At 44.6% G+C, this 26,931-nt stretch overlaps 1 protein-coding gene across 3 annotated transcripts in view; it reads left to right on the top strand.

Moving 5' to 3' along the window:
* LOC135901671 (angio-associated migratory cell protein) overlaps positions 1–21,402 on the top strand; it is an 85,567-nt gene extending 64,165 nt beyond the window's left edge. For 2 of the 3 annotated variants that reach the window (XM_065431510.1, XM_065431509.1), the window contains one exon: positions 20,912–21,402. In XM_065431510.1, coding sequence (XP_065287582.1) covers positions 20,912–21,273 — 362 coding nt within the window. In that variant the 3' untranslated portion in view covers positions 21,274–21,402. Of the gene's footprint in view, positions 1–12,688; positions 12,877–20,911 lie in introns of all 3 variants that reach the window. The other variant, XM_065431511.1, reaches the window with a different exon arrangement.
* Positions 21,403–26,931: the final 5,529 nt, after the last annotated feature.

Raw genomic sequence — 26,931 nt, 5'->3', positions numbered from 1 at the left:
AAGTCAGAGTATGTTACGTCGTCATGGCATCCACGTAAGCTCGTCCTGAGCCAGCTGCAGCCATACTTCATGCTACGCAATTAGTTGTCAGTGGTCGATAACTTCCTTCTCCGTGGAGAGTGACGTGTAGTCCCGCAGTCACCTACGCATCAGGTTATTTTCACAGCGCACGAAGCTCATCCCAGAATCGTCGGGACGAAAGCGCGACTTCGCCAATGTTTTTGGTGGCCGGGCATGGGTTGGCAAACAGAAGTCGCAATACAAAACTGCAGCGTCTGTCAGATGGCAGACAAGAGTGCGAAGACGACACCAGCTCCACTGCAACCAGTTCCACTTCCTGGGCGCCCTTGGCAAAAAGTCGCCATAGACATTGTTGGCCCCCTGAAGAGAGCTCCGCGGGATTGCAAGTTCGCCATCACATTGGTTGATTATTTCTCCAAGTGGCCCGAAATACAATTTCGCAATGAAATTTTAACAAGAACAGTCACTAACTTCTTGCGTTCCATACTTGCCCGAAAGGGATACCCTGATGAGATCGTCAGTGACAATGGGCCCCAATTTTCCTCACAGGAGTTTGTACGGTTTTTTAGATGAGCGTGCCATCTGGTTGAGGCAATCTTCGGTGTATTACCCACAAGCCAACGGACTTGTTGAAAGGTTTAACCGTGTTTTCAAGGACTTTGTACAAGTTGCTTTGTTAGAACATCGTCCCCTTTGACAAGCAGCACTGGAATATCTAGGTGTCTATTGGTCCGTACCTCATGCTACCACAGGAGTAGCACCAGCCTTGCTCCTACATGGATGACTACCCCGAACATGGCTGGACATCATAGGGCACTCATCCCCATCATTTTTCATGGACCTGGCTAAAGAACTTTGCCAGCTTCGCAAGAGGGTCGCACAAAAGCAAGTGTACAGCAAGGTGTACACCGATTCCTGTCGATCAGCAAAGAAACCAAACATTTTAGTAGGGACACAGTTCGTGCGAAGAAAACCAACGGTCTCGGTTAAAGGAGACCTTTCGTTCAGTTGTCCTCGAAAGGTGGTGGACCGACGGGAGCCTGCATCTTTCTACCTCGAAATGGAGGAACATGCAACTCATCCAAGCTAAGCAAGGTTCCTGCACAAGCCGTCCAGCCTCACTCAGTCATCAAAACGCAGGCACCTGCAGTGCCAAGTGTTCATGCTGAGCCAGCACAGTCCACAAGCCGATCATCGGTACATGGTGAAAATGGGAAAGAGGCAATGCCACTCGGTACTCCCCTCAGTGCAGTGCCTAGTGTGTTGTGCAGCTCTTGTGTAGCATCGTAAGAGATACCACAACAGGCTGTCTCTTCTCAACCGTCTCTTGAACCCCTTCCTCTTCGGGACAAGAAGACTGCTGCAAAGATATCTGGATGATGTTTAGAGTGGACCTTAAGGAGTGTCATGTGTAATTGTTGCATTTGCATTGTTGCACTGCCGCATCTGTGTGTAAATTTTGAGTGCATACAGTGATGTGTAAATATTGGGAATAGATGAAAGGACTCTTCACTAACATATACTAACTATTACTAACCACTTGAAAAACGCACACAATAGAAGAGAGAGAATATGTTGTACAGTGAAACCTTGCTAAACTGTAGTTGACCGGAGCTCGTAAGAAGTACGCACTAAACGGTAGTACTGCTTAACCAAAATAGCATGAGGTAGCCCGCTTACCTGTCAAAAATGGAACTCAGAGAGAGTGTGATGAAAGGGGAAAGAACATGCAGTCTTTATTCACTTCGCACGACAAAAGTGTTACTTTCGTTCGATGCCGCGATGGCCTAGCTGCGAGCCAGCTTTTCAGACAGCCCCCTCTTCCCAGCAAACACTCACATGGTAGATTCTGTTAGCGTTGCACATTCTCCATGCACAGGCACAGTAGCATTGCAGAAGTCACGGGGCACCTTTTTATTGCGGGGTGTTCTTGTCGTGACGATTGTATTCATGACGCTGATGTAACACGCAGCTTCTGCCACTGTTGGGCCTGAATCGCCTATGCTGTCGCTTTCCGTGTCATCCTTATCACTGTCGCTAGGCAACGCTTCGGCAACAACAGAGGCAACATTGGTGAAAAGTCTAACCTCGTAACTGACATCTCTTTGTGGTTGCAGCAGCGTTGCCAAGAAACTTCACATTCGGAATGCCACACACTATAGCCAACAGTAGACCCATGTCGCGTGCTAGCGCCGACGTCTTCGTGTCACGTTCAATAGCACGAACGATGTCTAATTTTTCTTCCATGCTGAGCACTCGACGTTTTTATACGAGCTTTGGTATGACGAGAGTCCTCGCTTGCACGACGCCACAACGCTCTCTGTCAAGGCAAGGCGCTATGCACGGCGCCGAAATGATATTGATGTGGCTGCACGTGCAAATGCACAGTGTGATTAGAGGCCGTTGTTCTGATCTCTGAGACTTGTTCTGCCGGGTCGCTCAATGTAGACGACGCACCGCCATATTTTCGCGATGAAAAGTGGAAACACTACGTGTTAACCGATACGTACTGTCAGGATTGGGGGCTCAATCCCATCGTCCGTGGTCCTTTGCCAAGATTGGAGTGCGGCATGAATTCGAAGGTAGCTGGCCCATGCCGTCGTCCAACTTAATTACGCTGAGATCGTTGAAGAAGTGAAGAACTGCTTCTCATCGAGAACGAGGAAAAGGGTTTATTTACAGAAATTAAGTCAGTCTAACATGACTGCTTGAGAAAAAGAGTAACAGTCCAACATGACTGCATGAGAGAAGTGACTCAGTCTAACATGACTGCTCAAGAGAAGTGTCCTCAGCATTCGCACAACCACAGTTTTTATACACTCGATCCGCCGGTCCTACGACGCGGCGACTGTTCGTTTACTCATCACCAACTCGCCGCCGCTCTGCAGATCAGTTTACGTACACAAAGGCAACCGCGCTCTGATGCCCGACGACGGCGTTGGCGGGGGTGCCGAAGCGTGAGACGCACCAAAATACGTTGTCCCCACGGCAGCTGGTCCATGCGTGTCAAATCAGCTCCGCGTTGGGGAACTCCGGAATCATTGTTCACACACGCCGAACTAGTCCCGTCACAATGTCGATGGGGCGGGTGGAAGGCGGCGGATTCCAGCGCAAAGGTCGCTTCTTTGAACGCCTCGCAGCTGCAGCGACGGAGAGGGAGAGGTGCGCGTCTTGCACCCCTTGTCGTAATCGGGTGGCAAGGTGGCAATCCTGCTCAGCGGCTCGCCATTCTTGACAGCGCCTCCATGGCCCGAAAAATCTCGACTGTCTAGCGCTGACAACCGCTAGGCAGGAAGAGAACGGCTGCTGGTCAGGGGGGGATTGATGTCTTGGCTCGCAGCGACCACTTGTGCATTGATGTCACCGCCCCAAAACATCCAACAAGGACAGGCAACTGCAAAATGAACCCCACAACACGGCTCTGCGCCGAGATGGCGTGCATTGGCTATCACTTTAGACTCGCTAGGCTTCAAAAAAAAAAACAACAACAACATAAGTGCAGAAACAAAAAAAAATGCTACATTTCACTATGCCAATTTCTGAAGCAAATTCCTGCTGACAAATTCAGCAATTAATGGAGGGAATTCTGCTGAATGAGAGGGGATTTTCTTCGCCTAAAGAAAAGCTAACACTAGTAACCCCAAAATTTAGGCGGGACCCTCAAACGCAGAATTCAAATTAGCCTGCTCAAACCATCCGCATTGCTATGCAACTTTCCCTTCTTATATCTAACGGAGAAGTTGTACTCTTGGAGAGTGAGACTCCATCGGAGCAAGCGGCCGTTTTTGTGTGACATTTGATTGAGCCACGTCAGAGGACAGTGGTCGGTCTCGAAGATGAACTTCGCTCCGTACAAGTAACACGACAACTTCTGGGCGGCCCAAACCAAACAAGCGCATTCCTTCTCTGAAGTGCTGTAGGCTTCCTCTCTTACATTTAGTTTACGGCTGGCGTAGAGGATAGGATGCTCCTCGTTATCGTCGCCGACTTGACTAAGTACCACGCCCATACCTCTGTCGCTTGCGTCGCATTGAACTATGAATTCCTTTGTGTAGTCTGGCGCGCGAAGCACAGGGCGAGAAACCAATAGCGTTTTCAAACTTTGGAAAGCGTTCTCTTTGTCCTTATCCCAGTGTACGTTACTCGGTGCTCCCTTTCGGAGGGCGTCTGTTAATGGACTTGCCAATTGCGAGTAATTCGGAATGTACCGTTGATAGTACCCCACAAGTCCCAAAAATGAACGAAGGTCCGTTTTCGGGCGCGGCTGAGAAAATTCTCCAATCGTAGCTATTTTCAGCTCAGCCGGCCGTCTCATGTCCTGACCGACAACATGGCCCAGATAAGTAACATGCGAACAACCAAACCTACACTTTTCCGCTTTCATTGTTAAGCCGGCTTCAAACGTACGAAGCCTCGCATTCTTGTCGTAATAGACTTTGGCGTTCTTTTGAGCTATTGCCATGTTCTTTCCGACTAGTTCTTGGGTTGCGCTTAGGCGTTCCAGTAAATTTAGGACGTATTCAACCACTGTCGGAATCTCCCCTCTTTCTTCCCACATCTCTCTTAACATTCTCAGTGGAGAACGGAGTGTCCTCTCATACACTAGTTCTGCTGGTGAGAACCCTGTCGCCTCATGTGGAACCGTTCGCAAAGCAAACAAAGTTGCCGGCAGACAGTTCTCCCAGTCCTTGTGCTCGTAACAGAGCGCACGCAAAACTCGCTTAAGCACCGAATGCCACCTCTCTACACTGTTTGACTGAGGGTGATAGACAGAACTGTGTATTAACTTTACCCCGCACTTTTGCAAGAATGTGGAAGTCAGTGCGCTCGTGAATACCGACCCTTGATCTGCCTGAATTTCGGCTGGAAACCCAACTCGTGCAAACAGTGTCAAAAGCGCGTCTACTACTTCGGTGGAGCTGAGCTCTTTCAAAGGGATTGCTTCTGGAAACTTGGTAGCCGGACACAGCATGGTAAACAAGTACTTGTAGCCTGATTTTGTTTTTGGAAGAGGCTCTACCGTGTCTATTACCAGTCGTCTGAAAGGCTCTGTTATTAAGGGCACTACCCTCAGTGGAGCTTTCCATGTCTCTCCTGGTTTACCAGAACGCTGGCAGGCGTCGCATGATCTTACAAAGTTTTCTACATCCTTGAAACAGCCAGGCCAGTAGTATTCCATAAGCAATCTTTCCTTTGATTTGTTTATGCCTAGGTGGCCGGACCACCCATTTCCATGACAAAGACTCAAAAGGTCCTCCCGATACTTAGTAGGTATGACTAACTGATCTAAAATCCTACCCTTTCGATCTCTGTAATGCCGATACAACAATCCTCCTCTCTCATGTATCGTTACGTTGCGCCTAGCAATGCCTTCTTTAGCTGTGTCATGTAATTTTGCTAAGCTCTCATCATTCTTTTGCTCAGCTGCCAGTGACTCTCTATCCACGCGTAAGAGTTGATCAAAGTTCTTTGAGGCCGGTGATAATAACGACCCTGTCTCGCTTGTGAGCGCGTCTGCTTGCTCTTCCTGCAGGCTAGAACTCTGACACTCTAGTGCTACGCTCTCATTGAGCTGGTCAGCTGGCAGGCTCTCCTCAACTGTTCTTTTGTCCCTCGGGCCTAGCTCGGATTCGGGTATTAAAGTTATCCCCTTTTCTGCTTCCGCTGGAGGAGCTTGAGCATTTTCAGCCGAAAGCGCCGCGATCTTACGAGCTTGGCCTCGGGTCAATGCCTGTACTATGCCCTCTCCCAGTTTGAGCCCTCTGTCACGCAGTAACTGATTCGAACGATTCGAAAAGATGTAGGGATACTGCAGTGACAAAAATTTGGAAACTGCAGCCTCAGTCTCTAGCTCCCCGAATGGTCCACTGATTTTGACTTTGGCCATGGGCAGACACACGCTGTGTTCTACAACCTGTTTTATCCATGCTACTTCTCCGGTGAAGTCATCTACCATCACGTAAGACGGATGGACAATGTCCAGCGTGGCGGCACTGTCTCTTAGCACTCGGCATGGTTTTCCATTAACTTGCAGGTCGTGGAGATATGGACTTAAAAGTTCCATATTCTCATCTTTTTCCTCCACGTAGGAAAAAACTACGCTAGACTTCTCGCAGTTTACAGCTATATGTCCCAGTTTGTGGCATTTGTAACAGCGAATTGGTCTAACAGATTCGAATTTTCTTTTCTGTTCTTTTTGTGCGGTTTCTCCGTTAAGTTTCTCCTCGCTCTTTTCTGCGGGCTTTTCCGCCATGTCTACAGGCTCGGATCGTCTAGTTTGCGCACCCTTTTTGAACGGAAATGGTTTCCGCGGTCCATTTCGACCGTCCCAGTTTCCCTCCTCGGCGTTCAACTTTCTACGGGTTGCGTACTCTTCGGCTAATTCAGCCGCCCTTTCCACAGTGTTTACATTACCTCTGTCTTGCACCCACAGTTTCACAGCTTGGGGGATGGTTTTGTAAAACTGCTCTAGACACATGCATTCAATGATCATGTCTCTGCTGTCGTACGCTTCCGCGCTTTTAAGCCACTCGACTAGGTTGGCCTTTAAGCTATATGCAAACTCCGGATAGCCCTCGCTATCTTTCTTGCCTGTGCTCCTAAACCTTTGCCGAAAAGCTTCGGCTGAAAGGCGGTATTTCTTCAGGAGACTAGCCTTAACTTTTGCATAATCATATGCATTCTGCACACTCAGTCTGGCGATTACTTCCGCTGCCTCACACGGCAACATAGACAGCAACCGCTGTGGCCATGTACTCGGGCCGAAGTTCATCTTTTCGCAAGTCCTTTCAAAATTGCATAGGAACAAGCCTATGTCGGTCCCGACCTCAAATGGCTTTAATAGCCTGTCCATGCGGTACGATTCTGCCTCACTTGATCGTCCCAGAGCGCCTTCACTTCCTTGAGACATCTCCAAACGTTTGCTTTCAAGTTCCAGTTGCATTTTTCTTAACTCGCGATCTTTATCGCGTTCCTCTCTCTCTTGTTCTTTTCTCTCTCGTTCTTCTCTCTTTTTCAGAAGTTCAAACCCCATTTCAATTTCTTCCTCACTGGCCTTTTCGGAAATTAGCTCCAATAATTCCGATTTGAGCATTTCCTTGCGTACATCTAGGCCCAGTTCCTCACCAACAATCAACAACTCGTCTCTCAGCAGTGTCCTTAACTCCATGACTGCTGCTTTACTGCCTTGATTCTGCTCTCTAAATCTAGCTAGGAAAACACAACCTAGCTAACACACAACAATCTAGCTTCCCTACTGTTCTAAACAGAACAACCACAAAATGAAGCCTAGAGAGTCAAAGCAAAAACCAAGCACTCACCGCAGATACAGCGCCATGTCGCAAAGTCCATCTCACCGCTGTCAGCCAGTTGTCAGGATTGGGGGCTCAATCCCATCGTCCGTGGTCCTTTGCCAAGATTGGAATGCGGCATGAATTCGAAGGTAGCTGGCCCATGCCGTCGTCCAACTTAATTACGCTGAGATCGTTGAAGAAGTGAAGAACTGCTTCTCATCGAGAACGAGGAAAAGGGTTTATTTACAGAAATTAAGTCAGTCTAACATGACTGCTTGAGAAAAAGAGTAACAGTCCAACATGACTGCATGAGAGAAGTGACTCAGTCTAACATGACTGCTCAAGAGAAGTGTCCTCAGCATTCGCACAACCACAGTTTTTATACACTCGATCCGCCGGTCCTACGACGCGGCGACTGTTCGTTTACTCATCACCAACTCGCCGCCGCTCTGCAGATCAGTTTACGTACACAAAGGCAACCGCGCTCTGATGCCCGACGACGGCGTTGGCGGGGGTGCCGAAGCGTGAGACGCACCAAAATACGTTGTCCCCACGGCAGCTGGTCCATGCGTGTCAAATCAGCTCCGCGTTGGGGAACTCCGGAATCATTGTTCACACACGCCGAACTAGTCCCGTCACAATGTCGATGGGGCGGGTGGAAGGCGGCGGATTCCAGCGCAAAGGTCGCTTCTTTGAACGCCTCGCAGCTGCAGCGACGGAGAGGGAGAGGTGCGCGTCTTGCACCCCTTGTCGTAATCGGGTGGCAAGGTGGCAATCCTGCTCAGCGGCTCGCCATTCTTGACAGTACGCAGTAAGCTGGTACGGTTTATGCGGATACAAAACACATTATGTTCAATGGCCACTGAGTCGGGATTTGACTTTACTACTTTTAAAAGGAAACTACTGTTTGAGTGGGTACGGTTTAACGAGGTTTTACTGTATATTGGTATTGGATGTGTGATGCCATCCAAACTGCTGTGATCTGTAGCCTGTAATGTCATGTATATAACTGCACTGTGCAGTAAATAGTCAGTCGTCGGTAGCCCACGGCAGCGTTCACATGTCCCTGTTTGTTGCTATCAGGCTAGCGGCCCTCCATACGTGACACCACAAGTACGAAGTTGTCGAGAAGAAGTTCGACAATCAGTTCGTGGCCGCATGGAACCTTGTTTATGAGAGGGCATGCTTTCACCGATGCATTGAAGAACCTGGAGCATCAGTCAACCAATTTATTGCTGCATTGCACACGGTGGTGGACCGGTGCGACTACAAGGAAAAAGAACGCTTGATTTGCGACAGGTTTACTGTTGGCCTCAGTGATGCTAAGCTCTCTGAGTCACTTGAAATGGATGCTAGTTTGACACTCGCCAGCACTTTGGCAACAGCCCGCTTAAAGGAGACTGTCCAACAACAGCAGTAACAATTGTGAGAAACCGGTGACAAACCCTTTGTAGCACCAACCAGCAACCGTGATGTGGTCAGCAAGCAAGCGCAGCCCAGGAAGAATTCTTCAGGACAGCATTAGGGAAGCTCATCAAAGAACTGTTCACCTTGCATACAAGGTCAGCGCACCAGAGCACAGTCCTAGCGTCCAGGCACACCCGGTCTATGCCCCAACTGCGGTCAAGAAGTGCACCCCATGGCCTCGTGTCCAGCAAGGGCAGCGAAATGTAACCAGTGTGGTTGTTCCGGACATTTTGCAGCCATAAGTTGGAGAAAGGCTGCAGGTGATCGAAAGAAGGTACAACTTTCCTCTCTGCATATGGACAAGGGCACATATTTTGTTAGCACGGTGAACAGGGAGCACTCTAATTGTCGGTATGTGCAGGTCGTCATTAACAGCACTCCGGTGTTTGCTAAATGAGATTCACGTGCAGAATTTTCTGTTGTACCCTCAACGTTTCCTGGGTTGGCTGCCAGGTTGAACCCTAACAGGCCCTACAAATGAGCCACTGAATGTTCTTGGAAAGTTCCATGACACTGGACACAAGCGCTGCCAGTGCTTGTGCCCCGTCCTTGATACTTGTGGTTGCATGTGTTTGCGCTGTAACAATTTTTATGTCAAGTATGCACCAACTCGCCCAGAAAGAAGTTTTCAGCGCTTGTGTCCCGTCCTTGATACTTGTGGTTGCATGTGTTTGCGCTGTAACAATTTTCATGACACTATTCAGTGGAAACAAAGCACTGTCCAGCAAAGCGTGTACGTGGTCTGACCACCATGCTCCATACTTTTGGGTCTCCCAGCACTCGAAGTCTTGGAGGTTATTAACTTGAAAGAGCGTAAGTTTGGGCATATTGGTATTCCATAACTTTTATGTTTTTAGCGCACAAAAAGGGACGAGAATGTCTATAAAAGCCAAGCACCCTTATCTTTCGCTGCTAGCATACAGGGGTACTTCAGGGCCACTTGGAAAAAGCCCTGCAGAACTTCTGAAAAGCAGGTGGCTATGCACAACAGTTCCTGTCCTTCCAAAGAGCCTTCTGCTCCAGAGGGTGAGTCTGAACAAGTTCAGAAATCGCAATACAACCATCCGATAGCGGTAGCGTAAGTATTTCAACAGTCATCATAGGGCTCTTCTGTTGCCACCCCTCAAACCGGGCACAGAAGTGTTGGTGGCAGACTGCAAAGCGAAAGCGCAAGTCTTGCGTCTTGCAAAGCAACCGAGGTCGTATATCGTTAAAACTTCCACTGTTGTAGTTCTAGAAAAAAACAGGAAATTCTTGGTACACTATGTTTCACAGCAAGATGACTGCGAGGACAATGGAGGTAGCTATGATTTTCCAGAGGCGTATGATAGTCCAGTAGAAATGGAACAGGAAACTAATCGTGCTACAAATGGCAAGCACCCTGGCGGTCCATCTAGCACTCCCTTGCCACGAACTGACCCTCCTGGATACAGAATGCGAGTTCGTCATCTTGCTTGACAGCCAGACCACCACGGGTTCAGTAACTGACTGTTATTTCCTCCTGCGCATTGTTTCCATTATAAGTGTTCGTCTTTTGTTGGTTGTGCTGCTAAGTTTCGTTGCAACTGTCGGCGCATCCTTAAAGAAAAGACGGGAGATGTGGTGATAGCACCTATGCCGCGTGTCACGTGCCCACGTTATCTGGCGCCGTAGCCCTGATGTCAGAAACGTTGCCTGTAAGTGACGTCACTTGTCACATGATTGTTTTCCATATACAGTCGAACCTCAATATATCTAACAGTGCGGTGATATCGAGATTTGACTGTATGTATGTTGCTGGCATGAAATAAAGGTTGTTGTTATCAAATTATCGAAGTCACTGCTAGTCGGGCTGCGCTTGGCATACGGCAAGGGCCGTAACACCACAGACATCATGTGGTTGTAAAGAAACACCCTTTCCTTCCCTAAAGGAAGGTAAGTTTACATTTATTTAGTCCAATCTATGAAGATGTAAAGTTCAATGGTTTGTTAGCATGTGCAGTAGATATCAAGTGCTTAAAATGCAAGGCAGAAAAGAGGTTAAGAAAAAAGAGGCAGAACCCATGTCACAATGATTATCCACAGTAATGAGAGCATTGAATCAATATAGCAACACAATGTGTTGCCACCCTCAAAACAAGATATGTACAAGACAGGTACTACAGCGGGACTCCTATTTCGCTTTTCCCTAAGAACACTTGGAACAGCTGCTCCTGCTGCGAAGCCTGCACGTGGCCTCCAAAATGCATGGTGTGCCGGTGTGTGCGTCCTTGCCGGTGGCCGGTTACTGTCCTTGAGGAACCCTTGTGATGTGGGTTTGATTCTGCTCAGCATGGAAGAAATTTAAGGGATCTTTTTTGTCATTGTAGGACGGCGCATTCCCAGTGGCACATACCTAGTTACCCAAGTTGCCATAAAAGTGGTTGACTGAAGACCAGCACGAACCATGAAGCACATGCCCAGTGCTCCATGTTGGTGTCAAGGAGTTTCTTCGAAGAGCGGGGCCTACATAGCCCTTCATCTACAGTGACCCATGTCACCATGAAAGAGGTTCGTTGAAGAACGGCACGTTCAGTGAACTCTTGTTAAGACGAACTCGGTTAAGCCAAATTTTGGCATATAACGAATAAATGGGAATGTTTGCTTGTTTCTCCATAGATATAATGCAAACAAAAATCTGCTTAAGACGAACCGCCTCAGATAGGCTCTTTGGCTAAGACGAACATTCCGAGTGACTGCCACCGCTACCCATACTGGAGGCTAGGGTGCCTCAATGCGCAGCGCCCGGGGGTGTACGCATCGAGACGCCTTACTGGTGGAGGCCTGCCAGGCACATCGCCCGCGAACAGAGGCAAAAACAAGAGGAGAAAAGGAAAGAGACAGTTGTGTTTCACTTCGTGAAACCGAGTGACGCACAAGTTTATGGGTGCTATAGCGCATACAAAGCCATATGCCCTCGATGCGCCTAGACCATCTGCATCGCAGATCGTGTTCAAACAGGACTCTTGCAGCCACACCATACGCAGCAGCTGCCAAAGTAGAATGCCCCCTTGTAAGAATTCGCTAACTAACTAAATTAACAAGCATGATGTCAGCGTGCACAGGCATATATGAACACATCACACTCGATGACTGCGGATGCTCACTGTCCAAACACTGGCGTAAGGAATCACGGCAGCAGCAGCGAGTGAAGTGACCTTTGCTCTGTCTATCGCTTCAGTGCGGAACACAGTGAGAACACATAGTATGCAAGGCTACAAGTCATCGGCCCACCGAGACTGAGCCCCCAAAGCAGATCACGTTCAAGATAGAGCTCGTGCGACTGCGCACAGCCGACAACACACTGGTGCTCATGGATGAGAGGCTATTGTGGAGAGGCTATTTTTCTCAAAACCTTGAGGATGCCTCGATGGTGATAGCACTGACCGTGCTGCTATTGTGAGTCTGATGGGCATTGATGCGAGCCTTTTTTATCTGCAGCGCTGTTGAATGCTGCACTGCATGTCACAAACCATAATGAAAGGTCCCCTTTAGCTGTTTTCATAAAAAAGCGCTAAAGACGAAGACTAAGGAACACATACGACAGGACTGGCGCAATTTGGGCAAACCAACTCGCCCAAATCAAGGTATTGTCCCCCTGATGGGCAAGACCCCACGCTTTATGGGATTGGCGTACAACAGCTGCTTGTAGCTTAAAGACTGCTTTGAGACTGCAAAGACAAGTGTTATGCTTGTGGGGGTGCCCTTGCTGCAGACAATGATTAGCCGTGATGCCTGGCTAATAAGGACTCTCATCAGAACCATGGTGGTAAAAATTTTCAGTTCTCAAGACTGATCAGGTGGTTTATTGAAAGAAATTGCAGAAAGACTTGGCAGCAGCTACAGCATATCGACCAGAACTACTAATCGGGCCCCGCCTCACGTTGCAGATCTGCCATCGGCAAGCCAGCAAAACCGCATCGGCATCGCTGCTGAACAGGCCTGCAAAAAGGACTACGGGCGACAAATCAAGGCTGTTGAGCAAAGCCTGGAGCATTCCAGTCCTGGCGGCGCAATACAGCGGGCTTCGTGAACTTGTCTTCGTTGTCCTTTTTTGTCCCTCGTCTATGTATGCACTGTAAGTGACGATTGATCACATTGCAGATCTGCCATTGGCTAGCCAGCAAAACCGCATCCACATCGCTGCTGAACGGGCCTGCGTAAAAAACTACGGGTGACGAAGCAAGGCCGCTGCACAAAACCCAGAGCATTCCAGTCTTGGCGGTGCAGCACATCAGTACCTCATGACCATCGCCAGGCCCATAAATAGACAGCGGTGCTCATGGACAGATCACTTTATTTATTTATTGTCTATTTATTTATACATACTACAGCCTCAAAGAGGCTATTGCAGGAGTGGGATGAACAACAAATATACAACATTTATAAACAAGCTTGCGTGAATTGTTTCAGTGGTAGTGAACAGATGTTACCCGGTAATGAATTCCAAACTTCAATTGTTGATGCAAAAGAAACCGTGTTTAAAGGAATCAGTGCGGGCAAAAAAGGTCGAGATATTTAGAGCACGGTGACTCCTCGTACATGAGGGTTTGGAAAAAGTCAAGTAGCTGTCTAGAGAGGAGAGGGGAGGAGAATTGATTAACATGTGAAGGATTTTAGGCATTCAAGTTCGCGACGCTCTCCAAGAGGAGTGAGACCAACTTGGGGAAGAAAGTTAGATGGCGAATATTTCAGGTTATATCTCCTACAAACAAAATGCACTGCCTTAGTTTTTTGACGTCGCAGTGTTTGTATGGGTTCCGTACAATGCAGCCATGTTCGAGGATGGGGCGAGTGAGGGTTTTATATGTAAAAAGTTTAGTTTCTTGAGGAGCAAGACACAGCATACGATGTAAATAACCTAGTCTGTTAAGGGCCTTGTTAAAGGTGACACCAATGTGTTTCGACCATGGCAAATCGTGTGTTAGGATACCAAAATATTTGAATTTAAAGTAATATTGTTAGAGGCATAGGCAAAGAAGGAAGGGGATGAGCGTCGTGTAAAGGACATGAAGACAGTTTTGGAAAAGTTGATATTCACTTGCCATGCTTTGGACCAGTTACAGAAGTCAGCAAAATAATTGTTAAGGACAACATGATCAACAGGAGATTTACTTGTATGATATAAAACACAATCATCTGTAAAAAGGCATGTTTTAACTGAAGTGTGTAGGGGGAGATCATTAATATAAAGCAGGAATAATAGAGGACCCAGTGCTGAGCCTTGGGGAACCCCTGATGAAACGGGCATCAAGGGTGAGTTAGTAGAGTTGAAACATACATATTGCAAACGCTGCGAAAGAAAGTCCGATATCCAGCCAACCAAAGATGCATTGTTTAGTATAGTGAACAGCTTGTGCATAAGTTTAGGGTATAAGACAGTGTCGAAGGCTTTTACAAAGTCTATAAAAACAGCATCAATCTGGTCACCTATGTCTAAAGAGCTGCTGATGTTATGAATGAATTCTGTCAGTTGTGTTATAGTGCTAATGCCATGTCTAAAACCATGCTGGAAATATGCTTCAATAAAACTTGGTGCTGGGCTAGTTGGTGATGCTTTCTTTGAAACTGATGGTAGCGCTAAAAAGTACAAATACAGTGAAAAGACGACACTATGACGAGGAAACGCTACTGACAACTGGTTTATTTTTTAAAAGGGTTCAAATTTAAGACGAGCACAACACATGCACACATGTGCGCACAGCTTTGTTTCACAAATAATGCTATTGCAATATCGCACGAAGTCACGGGAAGTGAAATGATAAATCCCAAGCAGCAAGAAGTAAAACAAATGACCAATAAAACACAGCAACGGACCAACAAAGAGCCATATGTTACGGTTTTACACATCTCTCCAGAAGCGTACGCCCAGCCGAGTACAAATTTGTAGAAACATCGCTGATGCACAGACTCGCCTTTCTTTGTATGTGGAATGCTTCCGACAGCACCATTTTAATGGAAGGATCTGATATAAACCAGTTCTCATCACAATGTAACGATCTACTAAAGAAGCTATCTATATGGTCTAAGGAAAATCAACTTAAGATTAATGCAACAAAAACAAAGGTTATGATATTTCATGCGAAAAACAAAAAAGCAACATTAAACTATAACATTATTTTTGAGGATCGAGAAATAGGGATTGTTGACAGTTACTAAATTCTTGGTGTTCATTTTTCATTTACCTTAACTTGGGATACACATGTAAGCTATCTATGTAAAAAAACTATCCTCTGTGACAGGAGTACTATGCCGTTGTCGCGGCATGCTGCCAGCCTCCGTCAAACTACAGATATATTATGCCCTTTTCCATTCACTCCTAAACTACTGTGCATTGGTCTGGTGCACAACTAAAGCCAACATAAACAGACTTTTCATATTGCAGAAAAAGATTATTTGTCACATCGGAAACCTAGAACCAGTTGTGTACGACTAGAGATGCATATAAATTGTTTAATATTGTCAGAGTGGAACACCTTTACAAATACCGATTATTATATGTGATGCAATTTTCTGAGACATCAGTAAAGAACGTTATTGAACGTCTAGCATGCTTAAAACACCGTCAGCCTAGGATAAACACAAGAAAATCTGACAAATGGATTAGTCCACATTTCTGTACATGCTGCTACAAACACCAATCGCTAGCCTGCAACTTACTGTTTATGCTCAACAAATATGTAAATATTGCAGGTTACAATAGGAAGCAACTCAGAAAATATTTTGTTCAGTTATGATATGTTTGTTTCAGTGATAACATGCAGTTTCCATTGTCTTGTTTTCCTTATTTTTCTCCTGCATATATGTATTTCGCTGTCATTACTACGGTGCAATAAGACATAGTTATTTATAATGCAGTCATGACAATTATGTTTTCTGCCTCACATATATGTATATGTCTACTACAGTGTTTGATCGTGTGCCAAGGTGATGTTGCCATGTAAGGTCTTTTGGGCCCCGTCAAGTTACTCTCGTAGCTTTTAGCCCAAAATGACCATCCAGTTTCTGTTTCTTTTACTGGAAAATAAAGGTTGATTTGATTTGAAAACTCTAGCTTTAACTCTTGCATTTCTGCCCAGAATCTGCTTCTTTGAACCGTGACACGCACTCGCAAACCATCACATGCGAAACTAAATTCGCAAGCATGTCTTGGTTTGTTAAGTTTTGAGAATGTCATTCTCAAAACTTGAGTCATTGAGGCAACGCCCCATCTGCCCAATATAGCACTTGCCGCAGGACAGGAGAATAAAGTATACCACTCCTAGGGCGCACCTTGCGAAAACAACTTCATGCTGCTTTTTGCAACCGTGCTGACCTTTGCAGCAGATGCGGGGGCACAGCTTTGCCAACTTGTTTAGCACAGAAAAAACAAGCGGCATGTTGTGCCTGCTGGCCAGTTTTTTGAGGTTGTGTGAAACCTTATGAACCTCAGGTTTGGTCTTCACGTGTTCAGGTGCAGTCTACATTCATCGAGGACCAAATTTCTTGAGCTGGGTTTCAGCGACTGCTAAAAGGACCAAGCAAGGGAAGCCTACGGCCAAAAGCCTGTGAACCTGATTGTCAAAGCTAAAAAGCATTTCATGCGGGCACGACTCTTGAAGCGCTGATAGCATGCAAAGCAATGAAATTGCTGTTTTTACGGTCTTTGAATGAGACGATTCATAGGGAAAAAGTTATTTCTTTGCACGTGGGAAATACGGCCAACTGATGTGTCCCTTAGTTATCCTCAGCCTGAGGTCTAAAAAGCGTATCTCGCCATTTTGCGGTAGTTCATGGGTAAAAGCCAGTCTTTTACCATGGTCGTTTAAAGTACTTAAGACCTGTCGAACAGAATCTTCAAACGAGGCGTCATTACGAGCTTTTGAAAAGATCAGAAAATCAACATATCTAAAAACCTTTAAAACCAGGCCTCGAATAAAATCTCGATCCGAAAGGCAATCAACATGAGCTAAAAAAATGTCGCACAAGATAGGTGCAACACAGAACCCTATACAGATGCCTTGGTGCTGCAGAAAAGGCTGCCTGTCAAAAAGGATAAAAGTGACACTCAGATAAAATTCTAAAAGCTTTAAAAAATCAAGAGACACCCCTGCTGTGGACTGAAAAGAAAGTTCGCCTGAATTTTCGACAGACTCTTTCGCAGCAACTAAGAGTTTTGGTTGAGGGACGGTATAAAATAAATCCTCAACATCCACAAAGAAAGCGTAGCCAACACCGCGGTTATTCTGGAAAAAAGTTTGAAACTTCTTGGGATGTTTTTGTCAGGAAGGGATCACTTCCTGACAAAAACTTGTCTTCTATATGTCTTCCTTTTGTGTGTGTTTTAACTTGCAGCAAAAAACATGTCTTTTAGCAAGCACCAACTAGGCCAACAAGCAGTTCTGTTGAAAAATATTCCTTTCCTTTGTCTTTTATTCACTTTTATCCACTTAAGCTTACATAGTAGAAACCGGCCGACACATTGCTGCCAGGATCCGTTCTCACTAATAATGGTCCTAAAAGGAATGCCAGGTTCGTGAGTTTTTGCTGTGAAAAAAGCATTGAAGGAGTTACCTTTGCAATTGGAGATATCATTACCTAATTTTGTCAGGTTCAACTCTTTCCAGAAGTTCATGAACCTAGATTTTACACGCACATCGCTTTTTCTCCCTCGCACAAAGTTCTTCTCAACTGCTTGAAAGCTTTTTCCTTGTAACTGCCTGCATGCATGACAACAAAGCCTCCGTCTTTGTCTGCTTCTGAAAGAGAGAGCTTGTGTTCCTTAAAATATACGACGATCCCGTCTAATACACGTCTCGTAGCGCGACTGGCCGTGTTGGGAACAAGCTTTGCAATGCTGTCTACTCCCTCAAGAAGGCACCTCTCGCGATCTTCTCCTTTGACCTTCTGGGCGATGTTTCTGTTGGTAGGGAGCAGGTCGTGAGCTCGCACAAATGAATCAACAGCATATTGTGGCCCTTTTTGCAAAGCTTGCTGAATCTTCTCAGGAATCGTGACATCCCCCTACAACCACAACTGCCTTCTTGGGTGCACACTCATTACTTTGCAACATCACTGAGAATTAGTACATGACCGGGGTAATTGGAGAAGTATGGGAGAGGCCTTTGCCCTGCAGTGGGTGTAACCAGGCTGATGATGGTGATGATGATTACTGAGAAGGTGCTTAAGTAAGAAGGACCAATTTACCTCTGTGATCTGAGCAGCCTGTGACTTGAGGGTGTGATACATCCGTGCAGCGAGCCACTCTGGTACAGCCAGGCCTTTACCATGGGAAAGGCCTGGCTTTTAAAACGTGAACTACCGCAAAATGGCGAGATATGCTTTTTAGACCTCAGGCTGAGGATAACTAAGGGACACACCTGTTGGGTGTATTTCCCACGTGCAAAGAAAGAGCTTTTGCCCTATGAATCATCTCATTCAAAGACTGTAAAAAGAGCAATTGCATTGCTCTGCATGGAATTGGCGCTTCAAAAGTCGTGCCCGCACGAAATGCTTTTTAGCTTTGACAATCACGTTTGCAGGCTTCCTTTGCTCAGTCCTTTCAGCAATCACTGAAACCCTCTTCAAGAAATTTGGACACAGACGCAGAGAAGACAACACGGGCAACCTCCAACTGCTTCTGTCCTCTATGGGTGCGATCTTGTACGCGTTCCAAAATAGAACGGAGGTGGTCCGTTCTTCACGTCGCGAAATAGGCGGTCCGTTCCATTGCCTTCGTCCGATAGCCGACGACACGGAATTATTGACAGCAGATATCACGTCAAAGTTGACGTCATGCCATTCGTCACAGTTCAAATTGACCAATCGTGTGCGGCTCGGTGGAACGAACCGCCTCCGTTCTATTTTGGAACGCGTACAAGATCGCACCCTATATGTCTTCCTTTTATGTGTGTTTTAACTTGCAACAAAAAACATGTCTTTTAGAAAGCACCAACTAGGCCAACAAGCAGTTCTGTTGAAACATATTTCTTTCCTTTGTCTTTCAGAAAGCTGGGCTACTTGGATTTCTAATAATCGATGCATTTCCAATGCTTTCTGTTCCCTGTCCTCTTCTTTTTTACTCTGAAATCCTGTTTCTTCCGAAGCGCTGGAAGCCTCATTCAGCAACTAAACAAATTTTTAAGCGTTCTTGCCCGGCTCGCCCTTCAACGTGGTATGCAATGCCATTATGTCCATTACTGTTTGCCACCTCTAACAAAGACATGAAATGACGTTGGTTTAGCCCTTTGACTACATAAAGTTCTTTGTGCTAAACACAATCTTTATGATGTTCATTTGCAGCGACTTGCATCATACGACTTCTTGGTACAATATGCAATGGACTGCACTGTAAAATACAAATTGTGTGCTTGCATGTGCCCGACAAGCCCATTCTTGGTTTCAACACTAAATTCAGCCAGTTCAGATAAGGTGCCCGTTGATTCTGGCGTCCCCCAAGGATCAGTTCTTGGTCCGCTTCTGTTTTTACTTTACATAAATGACCTTGTGGATCAGATTTCTGTGGATATTAGGCTGTACGCTGATGACTGTGTTCTGTACAAAAAAATTTTCTCTGTTGACGATCAAAGTAGACTGAATGATGCCTTTAAAAGCATAGTAACATGGTGCAGTGAATGGCAAATGGAAATTAACTTCGATAAAACTACCTTTATGAGAATATTGTTAAAAATAAGCCTTTATTGTACAACTACAATGCCGAAAACATCATGCATCATCTGAACCTTGGCCTCTGGAATACTAACACTCGTGGAACAAACATGTTGACATTGTCACAGCAAACTGCCTTCGAAAACTATTTTTCCTAAGGCGCTCTAAAGTTCGCTACACCTCCTGTGCGTTTTCTTTCTTACAATGCCATCATTCGACCAATGTTGGAATACGCGATTGTCATATGGGATCCCTTTACTAAAAGAAACATTACTAAACTAGAAAAAGTTCAAAAAAGGGCAGTACGATTCATATATAATTGATACGGCCGCACTTCAGTTACAGAGCTTCTCAAGAGAAATGCATTGCCATCTGTGACACAAAGGAGCCGAACATGCCGTTTAAAATTTCTATTTCGGCTAATAAAAGACCACTACAACATTGATACATCACGCTTTATCACTTTCTCTACTGGTTATGCTGCACATCATCAACACTCACAGACAATAACACCGTTAATTACTAAAAAGAATTGCTTCAAGTTTTCCTTTTTTCCCAGAACTATTGTTGAATGGAATAATATTACTAATGAGGTTGTAACCCAATGCTCACTGCCATTATTTGAGTCATACCTATGTTTATGTAGCGAGTGATTTACTGTGTGTTGTTCAGTAACTGCTTGCATTTGCACATCGCGCGTGACTCATGTTATGTATCGCTGTGTTCTGTTCTTAGATTTTTTCAATTTCACTTTGTATGCACCCTGCTAAGGTCCTGAAAACAGGACCACAGTGTCAATAAATAAATAAACCACTATTAGGGTGCTTTCAGTTGCACGGAAGCCATACTTCTGCACCAGCTCAACTCGTTTTTCAAGCGCTGAGAAAATGTTGGCACCAGTAATTGTTTCTTTCGTCGTCATTAGGCCAAGCAATTTCTCTGTGACAGTAAGACACCTGTCAGTGCCTCTGGTGAAAATGGCACACTGAGGATTATTGGTAATGTCAGCACTCTCGTTCAGTGATTGAAAACGCGACAAACCCATTGTACAACTTTTTTAGATCTCTTTCAGTGTCCGTGCTCATCTTAACAATGATAAAATTTGCGAAAGGCTGATCTTCTCAAAAGTTCTCTTCATGCTGCGACAAGCATGTTCTCGTACTTTTAGCAGCCACTTCTTTATGAAGACACCTTCCATAAACGGTTTGAAAGATCTAGCTATGAGCAGCAAAATAGCAAAACTTGATCTTACTGTGTCATCACTCATCTGTGCTGTTTTCAGGGGGAACCATTGCTGTTTTTCAAGGGCTTATTTCAAGCCCTACAGAGACCTGCACTTGGCAGGGCTACGTGAACTACACCTGAGAGCTCTGCATGTTTGAGACCTCTGGTCTACCGTTGTCACGTTTAAAGAACATAATGTAGTCATCTGTGGTTTTCTCAAGCTCGTGCAATGTTACGTGCAGGTGACGAGGCTTCCACAGTGGAGGCTGTTTGTATTGATGGAGCACAGCGTACTCTGGCGGCTGGCTTGCTCTCTGGCCGGCTCTCGCTTTGGGACCTGGGTTCACAGGCCGAGCGCCAGAGCTGCATCCACCCAGCAGGTGTGACGCGGGCCCTCTGGCATGGACCGCACACAGTTGTCACAGGATGTCTAGATGGTGTCGTGCGCAGCTGGGACATCCGTGCCCCGCAGGAACCAGCTCTGTGCTGGAGGGCACACCACCACGACATTTTAGACCTAGCGCTGTCACCAGACAAGCAGTGCGTGGTGAGCGTGTCTGACGGTGGCATCTGCACCGTGCACAAGTTTGCCTTGCCGGACTGATTGCATTCCCCTTGTGATAAGCTTGGTGCGTTTTGCTTCGCATTGAGTTTCCTGTAAAAAAGAGTGAGACTTTACTGTGCTGCCGTGTTTTTATACAAGATAGATGCAGTAAAAGTTTCTTTCTGCTAACACACCGCCCTGTTTATTTCCATTTTGGAACTAAACTAGGCCATGAACTGTTTTTGTAGCTTATTAGGCTGCCTTCTCTGTGAGAGGGCTGCAAGTATGATGTTTAGTTTATTGGCGGACACTACATTTGTTTGTAGAAAGTCATATCAGGCTAAATAGTGCCTATACATTTTGAAACTTATAATACACTTGTGAAAAGATTGGCAAATAGTACTTATATATGCCTGTTTATAATCGGATGTTTCGAATAACTTGAACCATTAAAAATGTTGTGGTGCAAATTGTGAGTTCTTCTGTGATTGCTTGAATAGTGTTCTTTAAGCAAAAATTAACCCAAATCATATGTCACTTTCAGTAGTGTCAATACCCTTAAAATAAATAAAACGTTTTGTTAACAGACGGTGGCATGACGGGGGCTCAAAAGAAGAGCGGCTTTGGGTCAGTGAACAAGGTGACCTCTCACCTCATGCAATCTGCCTGTTGCATTACGCTGTGGTTCCACCTTAGTGGACTCTGCGAGAAACAAATAGTAACGCGTGCTGCATGAAGTGGGCTGAAATATTTTTGTGCATTCATCAGTCCGTTTTGCAATTTTCGTTTAGTGATGCTGGATGCTTCCTGGGCAAGACACTGATGCCAATGACGACCCCGGCATGATCGACAATTGCGAAAGTCATAGTGTGACTACGGGCCGTCATGTAGCTAGGTCGTCAAAGTTACTCGATGTGCGATGGGCTGCTGAATGAATACATCACACCATTATCCGATTGCCAGTACACCCGTGCTTGTATATCTATATTTAGTTGTGCTCAATATAAATCCAAACATGCTCACATGTTTGTGCATCTCAAACAAGTTGAGATGCACAAACTTGAGCACTTGCCAGATGCCCACATCAAGCTTGAGCCAGGGTTGGTTCCACTCAGCGGATATTAGCTGTATCATAACAGCCTACAAGTTTATGCATCTTCCACTGTTAGTCCTGCACTGAACATATGCAGTAGCACGATAAAAACATCGTAGCTCTTTAAAGGGGCGATAATGTATGCAGGGTGTTTATACTGCATATTGTGTAGGATGTCCCACTTGTCCCATAGTTTAAGAATATGCGAGAGCCATGTAGCTGGACAGAACCATTCCTTGGAGCAAGTGAGGCTATGTTTTTATTTTGCCTAGTTACATAATTTGTTCTCATTGATTAATGAACTTCTCAGATATTATAATTAGAGCAAGATTGTCAGTCCGAAAATTGCAGGCCATCGTCAAAAATTCCCAGTCCATCTTTCTGTTGCTCAATACATGCTAGTACACAAAGTTTTCCAAATGTTAAAAATGCCCACAAAACAAAAAAATTCTGCGCTACTACATATCATATTGACCGCAAATAAAGACGGGTACAGAGGGAGAGAACACATGAACAGCACGGGCGGTAAACTTTCAACTGTTGTATTCACGGCAGCCCGTGAGCATATATAGGCATATAGAACATGCGCATATCGCAGCAAACAAGAACACTCATCAGCCTAGCGTGGCAACCACTTATAAAAAAAATCTATTTCCGATTGAAACAATCTAATAGAGGTGTCACTAACACAGTCTTGGCCTTTCTTTTTTATGTGATAAGCCTCCATCAGTTTCATTCCATCAAAAGTTCCTTAACACGTAGCTGGCGGGGAGCATGGACAGTGACTGTGGAAGTATTTTTCGAGTTGGGGCTGACACATGAGTAGCACAGGGAAGAAAACAGCATCATTTTTGTATTGCTTCTTTTTATTGAAAGAAAAAAGGAAACATATCATGCTTCCTATATTTTATTTGTAAAAAATGCAGGAGATGTTATGCTCATATTATTCATGGAATATTTTGTTGCCGTGCGTCTTTTGCACTGTAGTACATTTAGCCTACACAGCTACTGCAGCTAATTGATCTATAATACTGTAGCTTATATAAACACTAATTATGTGCATGCTTCATCTGGTAATTTTAGAAGATGTGCACACACAAAAAAACAAGAAACACCTGAAGGCATATTTTCATTGAATCGCATATATTACTCTCCAGATTGACCCATTTTTATTCATACAAGCATCCAAGCTGCAAGTTCTTTTTAAAAATGCATGCAAACAAAAAGTTAGGTATCACTTTACCATACGCAAGAGAGGATGAAGCCTGCATGCTCATGAGACAGTAAATTACTTGACATATTCATTCAAATGCCTTGTTACTTTCTATTGCTTGTTTTTCTGCCACGAGATTATGCGCTCAAGTGCCTTAATTGTGTTCTAATTAACACCAAAGGTTGTATGTTCGATTCCCACCAAAGTTAGTGGGTTGAAGTACCGTAATTCTATCTTCATTACCTGTGCCTTCATTAACTTCGCCTTAACACCAACGGTCAACGCGTCTATTGAAGTCATGAGTGACGTGGACAAGAAAGACGACAGGACGTGCACTATCAACTGAATTTCATTTCAGAAAAGCATGGTACTTATACCGACCAAACAAGTGGAAATCGTCGCATACGCAACCCAAGATTTCAGATAGGCAGTTTCCTTTCTGCTTAGAAAGGTTGAAGGTTTGGCTCCCACCAATGGTCGTGGGTTCGAACATCAATAATGGCACCACCAGAGATCGAGGCTTTGACTCCCACGAAGGTTCTGGTGCCTTAATTAGCACCAGAAGTCATGGGTTCGACCATCGATGGCACCATCAATTTTAGTGCCATTGAATTAGTCGATAATGCTGTACATAGAATTTTTCGACTCATGAGCCACTTCAGGCTTGTACCTTAAAAACTGCATGATTAGAATATAACATGAAAGACAAACAAAACAATAGCATCTTTATTATTTCCATCTTGTTACCCTGAGCTGCAGATTCAGTGTAGAAGAGGGGAAAGCTATTTATTTATTTATTTATTTATTTATTTATTTATTTATTTATTTATTTATTTATTTATTTATTTATTGCAGTACCCTCAGGGCACAAAGGGCACTACAGAGTGGGTGGGTACTTTGAGTCCATAAAATAGCAGTAATGTAAAGATTGTTATGTATGAAAATAAAATAAAGACTAATAATTAACAGAGTAGGCTATTCAAACAGAGGTCGGTACCAGAAGTCTTGAATAACAATGCTGTAAGCAACATTATCGTAAATGTAAAACACAAAAAATTACTTGCCTAACAAATATCTTATTTATTTTCATGCTGTCAGGACTCGAGGGTATTACAGAGAGGAGTGTTCTAACAATAACTCGTTCATTGCAACTTTAAAGGCAGCAGAATCTTCTATTGCAGCGACAGAGGCGGGAACGTGGTCAAAAAACAGGCATGGCAAGCGTTAGTGCGACATAAAAGAATCTTAACTTTGAGTTTATAATCGATCCGTGAGGACACGTAATCTGGAGAGAGGGAAAGCTCGTTTTGAAATGTTGGGTTAGCATACAAAATTTTATGATAAAGGTTTAAGCGGAAGCACTTGCGGCGTGACCGAAGTATCGGTAGACCTAAATTAGATTTCATTGAAGGGACGCTGGCTTAGCAAAAACAATTAGAGAGCACATATCGGGCAGTGCGGTTCTGAATGGATTCAAGGGCGGTGGTTAATGCAGAGTTAGATGGGTCCCAAATAGAGCAACCATATACTAATTTTGATCTAACCAGAGTTGTGTACAATTTAATCCTTAAGTTAAAGGGAACAGAGGAAAAATTATGCCACAAAAATCCAAGCATGCGATTAGAAAGGGGGTTAACCGAGGGGCCCGATTTTTCAATAGTCATATCATAAGAAGCCAACAAACACTGACACCAATGATAACATAGGGGAAATTACTTGTGCTTAATAAATGAAATAAAGAAACGATAAATTAATGGAAATTAAGGTGGATAAAAAACAACTTGCCGCAGGTGGAAACCGAACCCACAACCTTCGCATTTCGCGTGTGATTAGCATTGTTAATAACATGTTCAATGTGTATATTTCAAGACAGTTTGTGAGTTATATGCACACCAAGATAGCAGTAACTACATAGTAACAGGGGTTAAAGCGGAGTTATTAAGGGTATAAGCAAAGTTGTAATTAACTTTATTGTGATGCATTACTCTCATGACCTTACATTTTGTATTTAGTAGGTCCATAAGCCACTTGTCGCACCAGTTAGAAATCGTGTTAATGTCGGATTGCAAAATAGAAATGTCCTGTTGGTTATTGATTACACTATAAAGCACACAATCATCAGCAAAGAGTTTAATGCTAGAGTTGATACAGACAGGTAAGTCATTAATATAATTTAGAAATAGTAATGGGCCCAAAACGATCCTTGTGGTATGCCTGAAGTAACAAGAATGGTAGGAGAGTCATAATCATTAGCGTGAACATACTGTATTAGTAGAGTAGTTTGCTGGGCCAGTTGGTGCATGGTGAATGTATAATAGTTTCCAGCAAGTATGGACGTGAGCACAAGAAGCAGAAACAGACAGGACAACGCTGGTACAAGTTGAAACTGCTATGGCACTAACACAAATGCTGGCGGGATCCGTAGAACAGGAAACACCAGTGTTTCCCTCTCTACTTGCCAGTTTCCAGCCAGTTTCTACTTGTGCTCGCGTCCATATTTGCTGGAAACCATTATACGAATATACTGTAAGTGGTAAGTCAGGAATACTGTAAGTGGTAAGTCAGGAAGCATATTTTATATTGCTACATTGCTCATTTTAAGAGGAGCTTGTGTGATACAGTGTTGAAGGCTTTAGCGTAATCTAAAAAGATGCAATCGGTTATCAGATTTTTGTCAAAAGGTCTAAAAAGTTCGTTAATAAAAGGGAGTAACTGCATTTCACAAGAGAAGTGCTTCCTGAAACCGTGTTGACAAGGAGAAAAAAAAAACATTTGATTCAAGGAAACGTACCAAGTTTGAATAAATGATGTGTTCGAGACATTTTGCAGGGCACACTGGTTAAAGATATTGGCCTGTAGTTTAGGGGAGAATAGGCGATACCTGAATTGTGAAGTGGAACCACCTTACCCACCTTCCAATCATCTGGCAAAATAGAAGTCTGCAAAGACTGCAAATAGAGTTCAGCAAGTATAATGGAACAGTGATGAACAGAAACAGTGTACAATAATAGCAGTTCAAGTTATTTTGAAAAGTGGTCAACAACGGTGGCCTTGAATCACATCACCTCACTTTATTTTCCTTAAAGACTATGGTTATGGCAGCGACATGATGGGGAAGGTCGTTCCAGTCATTGCTGATCGTGAAAAAAATTCATGAAGGTGGTGGGTACAAGTTCGTGGACACAAAACTTGCAGAGGGTGACCGATGCGATGGGATCTGCGTGATAGGAGTGCAGATGTATGGTTCTTGTCTTAGTGATGAATAAAAGAACTTGTGATACAAGATGACACTGACAATGTGGCGGCAAGCAGAAAGATTATACAAGCCTGATTGCTATTTTAGAGATGATATGCTAATGTCGTACGAGTATGAACAGTGAATGAACCTGCTAGCCCAGTTTTGTGCAGCTTT

The sequence above is a fragment of the Dermacentor albipictus genome, unplaced genomic scaffold (assembly GCF_038994185.2).
Source record: "Dermacentor albipictus isolate Rhodes 1998 colony unplaced genomic scaffold, USDA_Dalb.pri_finalv2 scaffold_16, whole genome shotgun sequence".
In the NCBI taxonomy this organism is placed as follows: Eukaryota; Metazoa; Arthropoda; class Arachnida; order Ixodida; family Ixodidae; genus Dermacentor; species Dermacentor albipictus.
This window is presented reverse-complemented; position numbering and strand designations above follow the sequence as displayed.